Genomic DNA, 10,922 nt, shown 5'->3' on the forward strand with positions numbered 1-10,922 from the left:
GCATGAGTCAATCCGATCCATCTTGGATGTACTAGTGCCGCAATCAACAAGTGGATTACTGCTCGTGCTACCAGCTGCTCTGCTGCATGCGTGCTGCCACGTGCACATTAACACATACTCCTACTAGTCGTATTTTATTCGAGAATACACATAGAAATGTACACAGGATATGCGTGTCAGTGTACTGTACATTGTACAACATAGAAATGTACAGTATACGCGTATTTGAAAAGAAACCGTACTAAACTTAACAGAAATCATGTTACTGCCTTTGTTCCCTGATGATGACATTATATATGCTCACGTAATTCAGTACAAAACCATTAGTAGTTACCAGTAATATGCCCATGCCGATTTAATTTATTATGTTTATATTACCCTCAAGCTTCACCTAAAGTCTTTTTCAAGGGGGAAGGCAAGAGTAGTACTGCATTCCGACAGATTACAGGTTATGGATAACCAAGTTTATAATTATTAATAGTACAAATGGACAACATATCCTACATACACAAGCTTTTTGCGTACGTATCGTACACACCGATTAATGGATTTCACCATTTTTTAAAAAAATTGTACATGAGTAACAATCTTAACTCAAAAGTCATTATATTTTAGCCGTAAGAAAAAAAAAAGTTGAAATTTCTAACAATTTTAAGAGTGAAATTCTATCAAAGAGTTAAATATTAGAAAGTTGATAGGCTAATTCAAAAGGTATTATAAGAAATCTTACGAAGAAAGTTTCTATAGACGATGTACCACTTAGAAACTGGGAAAACGTGCCCATGATAAGTTTGTACTCCCTCCGTTTTAGGTTATAAGACGTTTTGATTTTAGTCAAAATCAAATTACTTTAAATTTAACTAAGTTTATAAAAAAAAAACAGTAACATTTTTAACCCAAGACAAATTTATTATGAAAATATATTTAATTATTGATTTGATGAAACTACTTTAGTATTATAAATATTACTATATTTGTCTATAAACTTAGTCAAAATTAAAACAGTTTGACTTTGACTAAAGTCAAAACGCCTTGTAACCTGAAACGGAGGGAATAGATTATAATCAATCTTGTAGAAGAGTGCAATGGAACGAAAATACGAGACAAAAGAATCCTGTGACCTTCTGTAGTTTTTGTTGTTTGCAACTTGCCTGTCACAACTCAACAAGCTAGAAAACCCATTCTAGAGCGTGATCTCCATGTATAGAGATGCATAGCATCTTGATGGAGTAGAGAGTAAGGAAGAAACTGTAGCTGTACCTGGACAGGACAAACTAGACATCCATGGCTGCAGAGTGATTGATCATCCAGTGTTCCCCATTCACTGAACCCTTCCCCATATTATCAGATCTTCCTCTCTGTATGTGACCCATCGTCTCTGTCCCATATCAGATCAGATCATCAGTCTTCTTTGTTCCCTTCTATCTGCAACATCAAGCTTGTTTTGGGACAGACAGCATCTCGTGAGAATTGTACCTGGGCTGGAGGATTCATGTCGGATCTGCAAACTGTGAAAAACCATGTCTAATCATGGATCCAAAGCTAATCATGGATCCAAAGCTTATAATCTTGTTAAGATTGCCCTACTGATGCGTCAGATTTTTGGTCAGTCCATTTGAGACTTTTGAGTTCGATTTCAGAACTTTGGCAATGACATGCTGTCTTCTTTATTGGCTTCGACTTTGAGACCTAGTTGAAAAGGTTTGAGGAGAACAAGTATTACAGTTTATGCAGAACAAGGAGAATAAGCACCGCAAGTTCTGTTCTTATTACCATGGTAGTACAAAAGCAGTAACAGGACAGACTGTAGAAAGTGATCTCTTCAGATAATAGCATCAGTGACAAACACGAGAACATGCGTTTCAGAGATACCAACGGTTGCCTGCTATCTTGTTCTGTGATGCTTTAACTCATGTTTCCTGAAGAATACTGGTATGAGTTGTGATGGTATGATCTTCTCCACATGATCTTGTATGCCAGTATCACAGTATGAGTAATGTACAGAAAAGTAGAAAATAGGGGCTATAAAGGTCGTATAATGTTATGTACCTAGAGAAAAAAAAATCTATCTGAATTTACTCCTTTAAGCATACTGAAGAAATGCCTCATCTTTTCACTTATACTTATGCTTATCAGCCAAAATTTGAATTTTTGATCTTGAATTTTGAGTTGATTTTGGGGTTTTATCATCGAAGTTTATTTTTAAGACTTTGCTTTTAGAACGCTAAGAACATGTATATAAAAGTTTTGTTCACAAATTATTTTTCGATTACAAATATGCTGTTTCGCTTATTCCCCGAATAAGCGAAATGATGGGTCCGGAAGTCTGAACTTCTTTAGGAGCTCTCAGCTCCAAGAGCTGAACTCACAACAATTGCACCACCCATTCCTCTGAACTCACTGAAACCTAGAGTCAATTTTTAACTATGAACCATGGACTGTCACTGTAACACTTAACATTCTCAGGCATGCTGAAAAAAAGACAGCAAATCTGCTCGTTGTGAAAAGTCAAAATTCTGCCTTTTGTTTGTGAGAGCAAAACTTCTACACGAGGATTTTTATCAAGGACAGCATGTCCTACAACAGCTGGTCTGACAGCTAGATATCTTGGCAACAATCTGCGGTTCAGCACCCACAACAGATAACTATTTGTTGTTGCTTACATAAATAGTGAAAAAAGAAGCAAAACAGCAATCAAGGTTAAGACATGTTTTATCTTGTGTCAAACGCCTTATATACAACAGCCCTCCATTGTGAGCGCATTCATAAACTTCCATTTTGCCTTTCTAATTTTATTGCTTCATAGGAATCCATGACCTCTTTGAATTTTGCCTCAGCAAACTCTGACAGAAATAAAATGGACAAAATATCAGGACATATGTATTGGACACATGTTAGCTTTACATACAGGAGAGGAGCTGCATTCACCTTTGTTATGTTGGTTTTGATCTGGATGATACTCCATCGCTTTTCTCCTAAATGCATTCTGGAATGCACGCCATAAAGAAAATAAGCAAGACATCCAGATTCCCAAAAGATTTGCTGATCATAGTAGTAAAGAGAACTATGTAAACAACATATTAGCCAAGTTTTACAGTGTACCAATGATCATTGAATTTTCAGAGTTGCACATAACAGTTAACAGGGGATAAGTGATAAATTGAACAGGAAAATGCCTTCTTCTGCAGGCATGCCTCATTACCTAACTTAGCTATCCTGTATAAAGAATAGATGAATGTTCTAGTAAATTAGTGATCCTCTATGTGCCTGAAAGGATGTATTTTAGTTACTTTTTTTTCTTGTCTAAACATATGAATTTAACGCTATAGAATATACTAGAGCACGATGGCAATCTTCCTGCCGTGATTTTTGCAAGAAATAAAAATACTTGGTAAAATAAGGCACACACCTTAATTTCAGCATCTGAGAATGGCTCCAATCTTGACCTGTCAAATAAAAGGCAGAAAACTTTGTTAAGGGAAATACCTAAGATACGAAATGACCATACAGTGTGTTTATGTAATGATTTGAAGGTAGTGAGTAATCAGCATAGGAGAAAACTCAGAATAGCTGGTCAATTAGTACATTACATGCCCATCGTGGTTTCATTCAATGTAAACTTGCTGTGATCCTCTCAAATCTCAATACAAAGATATGCACAGCTTATGCGTATTCTCAAAAAAACTTGCAAGCCCATCGTACAGTTTCATGGTTGATTACTGACCACGAGATCAGAAACAGGACTACAGGAGTGTATAAGAGCCAACAAAATAATAAATACTTAACAAACTAGCATATCATGGCATCCAATTTCTTTTTGAGGGGAGCAGTACATCGAACTGACAGGTATACTAAGTATTGCTGCAAAAGTGAGTGCACTCATACCTGTCAAGACCCAAGATAGAGTAGTGCTGTGACATAGTGTAACCCATGGCTTCCCTGGGCATCGATCTGAAATTTGTTCTTTGGTTAGCATAAAATGACTCTGCATCCCAGTACCACTCCTCTCTTCGACTATTCTGATAGTAGCTTGGATTATGGCCATCCCGAGTTCGGTAATCCCGACATTTACTTCTCTCCTTCTTGAACATATCTTGCATGTGCCTTATGCGTTCCTACATAAAGCACTAATGCTGCTTGAGGATTAGTTGAAACATACCGGCGTGTGAATACAGAGCAACACCAAATAGTAACAAGGCTGTTTTCTTTCTCAGGCATATTTTAGATATATTTACCAAATATTTTCTTGACCATGTATATTTACCATACATTACTAAGATATATAGTTTATTTAGGAACAACATGAGGTGATCGTCAATATCGGCAGCTCATAAATCTCTAAAGCAACGTCTGTATTTTATGAGTTAATCTGTAAAGACCATGGACAATCATTGAGGTATAATCCTAATCCAACACGTTTTTTTTTCTTTGCAGGAGTACTGAAATGATAAACATAAGTATTGAAATGCAAATGCCAAATGATGTCTGATGGGAGAGCAGGGAACTGACCACTCTCTCCCTCTGATCCTCACTCTTCTCGCGCATCCTCTGGTAATACTGGCCCCAGGCTTCACCACGCCGATTCGGTCGACGTGGTATGTCTTCCCAGTACACATAAGGCTCCGACCTACTAAGCTTCATTCAAACTACAAAATATTAACACCTCTCGCCCAAATTTTCCATGTAGAGCCATGCAGCTTATGAACCCATGGCAAAAGCCGAATGAGAAGCATTTTCGGTGTACCTGCGTGTAGAACCAGCTCATCGTCCTGCGCAGCTGACCAAACTACAAATCCACAAGACGAATGCACAAAATCACAAATCCGGACGCAGTAATAGCCAACACAGAAAACATAAACCGCTTAATCGTTTTAGATTCCCAGTGAGCTAGAGTGAATCACCGCCGCCATCGCCGCTCGGAGTGGGGCTCGAGCGATGCGGGGGGAGAGTGCGCGCACGTACCGCGGCGGTGGTGGCGGTGGCGCCGATGAGGGCGAAGAGGAGGATGGAGGCGGGGGAGGAGGAGGCGTTGTCCCTCTCCTCCACCCCCGCACCCGGCGGCCACCGGGTCGGCTGGTGCTCGCCGTTGCGGCGGCCGTCCATGGCGGCGGAGGGGGAGGTCGCCGGCTCGCCGCCGCCGCCGTGCGCGCGCGCGGCGAATTGGGGATCGGTCGCTCGCTTGTCGCTTCCCGTGTGCTCGTTGCGGGGCGTGCGTGTGTGGCTGCAAGTGGGCCCGAGGTCCGCATTGAGGGGACCCACTGTCAGTGACTCAGTGGTGGAACACTTGCAGCATGAGGAACGCCTGGGCCGACACAATCTGGGCCTCGTTTGTATGGGCCTATATTCGGCCTGTCCTCTTGTATGTCAAGCCTATGCACAGGTGGATGGGCCGAAAACTAGTCCATGTAAATATGGGCTTTTTTGGGCCAGATTTTTTAAGAAAGCTGATTTAGTACGCCATGTCGGCCCACGGCCCACGCGGCCGTTGATGCTGTTAAGATCAGGATTTTTTTTCTCGTGGCCTTTTTTTTAAAGTAACGTAACTTAAGGATAATGGTAGTAACTAAGGAAATATTTTTTTTGGGAGATTTTTTTTACTAATAGATTAAAAAATTTTAAGTTACATTTGAAAACTTGACTTAAGATTTAAACTTTGAAGTTAAATTTTAAAAACTTTCAACTCAGATTTGAAAACTTTCAACTTGATATTTGAAAACTTTCAACTTTCATCTCAAATTTAAAAACTTTCAACCCAGATTTGAAAACTTTCAACTCAAGATTTGAAAAATTTCAACCTAGATTTGAAAACTTTCAACTTTCATCTCAAATTTGAAAAACTTTCAACCCAGATTTAAAAACTTTTAACTCGAGATTTGAAAACTTGCAAATCAGATTTGAAAATTTGTAAGTTAAGATTTGAAAATTTTTAAGTCAAGATTTAAAAACTTTCAACTCAAAACATTCGAAAAAATATGTGTGCTAAAAAGATTAAAAAAGTAATCGAAAAAAGGAAAAAAACGAAAAAAATCGTAAAAAAAGAGAAAAAAATGGCTTGGGGAGCCGGGAGGACGCGCCAGCCGTTGGCGCGCACGCGCGGACTAGCAACACCCTTATCGACTTAATGGGTAAAATAATGAGGAACCTGTTTTTTTCAGCATACATATCATTATATTAATCCTGCTTTTTTTAAGTACGTACTTCTATAATCAACTTATTAATTACCGAACTTAATTAAGGCGCCAGATCGATTCACTCTTACTGAACGTAAGGCCGCATATTTTTATTTGTACATATGTTTGAAAATTGGCTAGTTGGCATAGGCTTAAAGATCGAGAAACATATTCTAATAGAAGCATCTACATTATTTTAGATTTTATGGCTTCATAAAAATAATATGGTTTTACAAAACTCTAACTAAATCTTGTATCCAGGTATTATTCAGAGCAACATATGTATTGGTTTCGATTATGAGGCTAACTACAAAGGTGTGAAGAGGACATGAAGATCATAAATGCTGCATGCCAGGATTTAATTAGAATCAATTGTTATACATATATATTTTCTTCAAGTTTGGATAGAGATTTAGCATTAGACTTGAGCTTTGAATAAATTTCTTTTTTTTATTTGGTTACTGTCGTTGTGTCGTCTTTTCATTTACCTTTATTTCATTCTATTCTATTTGGACTTTGTGTCAAGAACCATATAATAAGAGGTTGTAGCTGTGATTGAAGTAAAGGCTAGGTTTAATATATATTATAAAAAAATACTGAGGAAAGGTGGTCCAATATGCAATTTACTCTTATTATATTGATCCTAGTGGTTGTTTGGAATAATGAAGGCTTAGCAAACACGCAACGAGGATGTGCTTAATTTGCTGACATATCTCTTCCGTTCTTGAATATTGATCTTTCGTTTTTCTTTCCTAGGGTGACCCACACCCACTAGGAATCGAAAAACTCTGCACCTGCTGGTATGCATGAATTATTTAAAGTTGGCTACTTGGCCTTATAGAATTCTTTCAGACAGCATGGAGATGGAGAAATTTCCCACCAAATATTGACCCATACCCCACATGATTTGGATGGATCCCTTGATCCGATCACGAATGCTTAGGTGGACTTTGTTTCTAAATGTAGAAATGTTATTCAGTAACCATTGTGGTTTGTTCCATAAACTAAATTAAGGTTGGGTTTTCTGATGGCATAAAAATCATCATTTACAACTGATTAAATATTTAAAATTTAGTTGTTGAAACACTGAAATTATATATATCTTCACAACAAGTTGCACCAAATAATATTGTATGTATATAAAATACTAATAATACAGCCTATATGCCAAACTGATCAGTTGATCAATCAATTAAGGAACTAGTCCACCAATCAAAGATAAGACATGCCTCGTCGGATCGATATAATCGCCTTAGCCGTCGAGCACATGAGCAACGTGCTGCGTCCTCCAATGACTACGATTCAACGACGGCAACCCCCAAAAAAAATAGGAGAAAAGAAAAAGAACACGTCGCATGCATTCATGCATGTACCAAACACAAAATCATTAACAATTAATCAATTAATAAAAAGAAATGAGAGTGAGGCCAGGAGAGTTTTATTTTATCCTAATTAATCCGCTCTCGCCGAGCAGAGCCAAGCATCATGGCTACTTGCCAAGTTGCCATGCAAATTGTAGGATTAATAATCGATTTATTTTGCTGACATCTTGGGAGCTCATCTGGCTATAAATATATACCTTGATCGATCGCGAGTAATATCGCATCAGCATTCAACGAACACACACACAATCGGAATCGATTAAGAGAGCAAATTGTGTAGTAGTGTTGCATATGGAGACACCAAAGATATCGGGAGTAGCACTTGCGGCAGCCATTGCCGTCGTTCTGGCCATGGCGACCACGCCGGCGGTGGCGCAGAACTCGCCGCAGGACTTCGTGGACCTCCACAACGCGGCGCGACGCGTGGAGGGCGTCGGCGAGGTGGTCTGGGACGACGCCGTGGCGGCGTACGCGGAGAACTACGCGGCGGAGCGCGCCGGCGACTGCGCGCTCATCCACTCCGGCAGCTGGGAGAAGGCCGGCTACGGCGAGAACCTCTTCGGAGGCTCCGGCAGCGAGTGGACGGCAGCGGACGCCGTCAACAGCTGGGTGGGGGAGAAGGATCTGTACGACTACGACAGCAACAGCTGCCTGGGGTCGTGGGACTCGTGCCTCCACTACACGCAGGTGATGTGGAGCCGCACGACGGCGATCGGCTGCGCCCGCGTGGACTGCGACAACGGCGGCGTCTTCATCACCTGCAACTACAACCCCGCCGGCAACTTCCAGGGAGAGCGCCCCTTCGAGCGTGGCCTCACTCTCTCTGCTTAATAAGTTATTAATACAGTATTTACTTTAACTATGTATGGAGTATGATATAAATGTGCGAAATAATAATTACGGGGATCTTATTATATATATATGTACGTTGTCGTTCGAATAAAAGAAGAAAATAAATGAGAAAATTAATTCCATTGTCTGCATGTAATTTGAAAGGACGACCATACAATCAGAGACTGGGTGGTGCTGTGGTGGAACAGTCCTAGTGGCCTGTCCAGGGGAAACTAATTAAGAATTGATTCTTAGAAGCAGCTGGTTAGTAGACAACTTTTGAGGATCTGTAAAAGTTGGTTTCCCAGCTTCTAATTTCTTGTTCATTTTCTGAATTCTGGGCCTATTTGGCATAGTTCCATCACCAGCTCCACCTCTCCTAAAACTGGAGCTCAGCCAAACAGTTTCAGCTCCACCTAATAGCAGCGAAGCTGGGTGGAGCGCTCTCATAAAATGAACTAGAGATGTGGAGCTGTGTTTAGTCAGCTCCACAACTCCACTTCAGACCCAACTACTGGAGTTAAATTTAGAAGTTGGAGCTCTACCATGCAACTATAGCTTCTCAGAATCTGTACCAAAAGCTATACTGTTTGGGGGGGAGTTTCTGATTCTGGGAAAAGCTGCAGCAGCTGGAAGCTCCCCCAAACAGGCCCTAGGTGTCTATTTGGGAAAAGCTTTTAGCAGCTGCAACTTCTCTCAGAATCTTTAACTCTCCCTAAACAATTTAGATTGTCATTCACATTATAAGAATTTGTAGTAGATATATAATTCAGAAAATGAACTATAACAAAAATTTGGAAAACTAACTTTTTCATATTCTCATGAACTGAGAACAAATCTGTTAATTCTCACAATTTTAAGCTCTACCAAAAAGAATTGAACATCTGGGCTGACCTATGGTGGGAAACTACCAATTGGGGCTAAGTTTGAATAGGCTTCATCTGGTCCAACGAATTACAGCCCACAAACATGCATGTATGAGCTAATATTTCAAGCCTACATAGATGGGCTGGCGATGAGGCCCATCTAATGCCTTCATCAGGCTAGACTTGAAGCCCGTGAGGATAGGGTGCGAAACTCCTATGGCACGATTGATTGCTTGGGGCGATCGGTTCCTCTGCCCTACGCGGTATTTTTTTTTTGGCACCACTTTACTTTTCTGTTTTACTAAGTTTATACCCCCGAAGTTTATACCTATTAAGTTTACACATCTAAAGTTTACATACTTAAAGTTTGTTGACCTAAAATTTGTAAGTCAAAAGTTTATATATCAGATTCAAGTTCATCTTTAAATGTATTTAAATTTAAATTCAAATTTGAATCGGTATATAAACTTTTGACCTATAAAAGATGTGTAAACCCTATAAGTATAAACTTTAGGTATATAAACTTAAAAAAACTATATGGTGAAAAAAAAAGAAAAGTGGTGAAAAAAAAACTATAGGGTGTCCATGTAAATCGATCCCAATAAAAGCATCAAGGAAGCTCATAGTGTATGCAAAGTAAGGGAAAACCTAATTTTGTAGCTAAGAAAAAAATAGCTTTAGCTATATGGCCGAGGGGTAAAATATTAGAGTGCTCATTACTAATTTACTTCTTGACATTACCATATACCTTGAAAAATAACTACTAGTACGTACGTACTATTTAGAGTTCAATTTGTTTGTTTGAAAGTTTGTGAAGTGATACTAGATATTGATCTATATTGTTAATTATTTTTCAACAAAATATATGATTATTATTTGGATTGACATTTAGTTAAGCAACAAGCTGGGGACATATTCCTATAAGAGACAAAGTTATTAATATTTCTCCGCAATTTGATAAATTAATATCGACATGCTATGATGTCTGACCTAGTTAGACATACGTGTAAGAATTGGTCAGTGGGAAATCGATTACTAATCAAAATAATCAAGTGGATCAAATTAAGTCGATCCGGGCATGTACTTGTTGCTGATGAACGTCACAGGGTAGAAAGGAAGAAAACACGGCAGGAAAGCATGGTTACCCATATTCCAATGGATGCACCCACCTATATATATAGCTACTAGCCAGTGCACGTGTAACTTTATTTTTTATGAAAAAAATAGTGATCAAAGATAGAATATTTTTTAAAGTTCGACCACAAATTTATGTAAAAAATTATCAATATCTAAAACACTAAATTGGTTTTATTAAATATAACATTAAATATATTTTAATAATATATTTGTTTTCTGTTGAAAATATTACTATATATTTCTGTAAACTTAATCAAACTTCGATTTTGATAAACACCTGGCGATAATAAAATCGACAAATATATGCAGGATCAGGTGACTAAAATCAGACAGCTCTTTATTTATTACTACCTCCATATTTTAATGTATGACGCCGTTGACTTTTTGTCTAACATTAGACTATTCGTCTTATTCGAAACAATTATGTAATTATCATTTATTTTATTGTGACTTGATTCATCACCAAATATTCTTTAAGCATGGCATAAATATTTTATATTTGGATAAAAATTTTGAATAAAACGAATAGTCAAACG

General features: G+C 38.6%; 2 protein-coding genes across 3 annotated transcripts; one reads left to right on the forward strand and one right to left on the reverse strand.

Moving 5' to 3' along the window:
• Positions 1–2,469: 2,469 nt before the first annotated feature.
• LOC4342309 (uncharacterized) lies at positions 2,470–5,235 on the reverse strand. 2 transcript variants are annotated; one of them, XM_015789845.3, is made up of 7 exons: positions 4,963–5,235; positions 4,745–4,786; positions 4,510–4,635; positions 3,886–4,115; positions 3,410–3,446; positions 2,929–2,986; positions 2,470–2,843 (listed from the first exon to the last, which is right to left on the reverse strand). In XM_015789845.3, the coding sequence occupies exons 1-7, from the start codon at positions 5,101–5,103 to the stop codon at positions 2,764–2,766; spliced, it is 714 nt and encodes a 237-aa protein (XP_015645331.1). In that variant the 5' UTR covers positions 5,104–5,235; the 3' UTR covers positions 2,470–2,763. The 2 variants fall into 2 exon arrangements, with proteins under 2 accessions (XP_015645331.1, XP_066168734.1); XM_066312637.1 differs by having other exon boundaries at positions 2,929–3,042.
• A 2,354-nt stretch (positions 5,236–7,589) lies between these two features.
• On the forward strand, positions 7,590–8,526 carry LOC4342310 (pathogenesis-related protein 1). Its single transcript, XM_015789175.3, has one exon. It carries the CDS (start codon positions 7,844–7,846, stop codon positions 8,381–8,383), a length of 540 nt encoding a protein of 179 aa, XP_015644661.1. The 5' UTR covers positions 7,590–7,843; the 3' UTR covers positions 8,384–8,526.
• Positions 8,527–10,922: the final 2,396 nt, after the last annotated feature.

Source organism: Oryza sativa, chromosome 7 (genome assembly GCF_034140825.1).
Source record: "Oryza sativa Japonica Group chromosome 7, ASM3414082v1".
Taxonomy (NCBI): domain Eukaryota; kingdom Viridiplantae; phylum Streptophyta; class Magnoliopsida; order Poales; family Poaceae; genus Oryza; species Oryza sativa.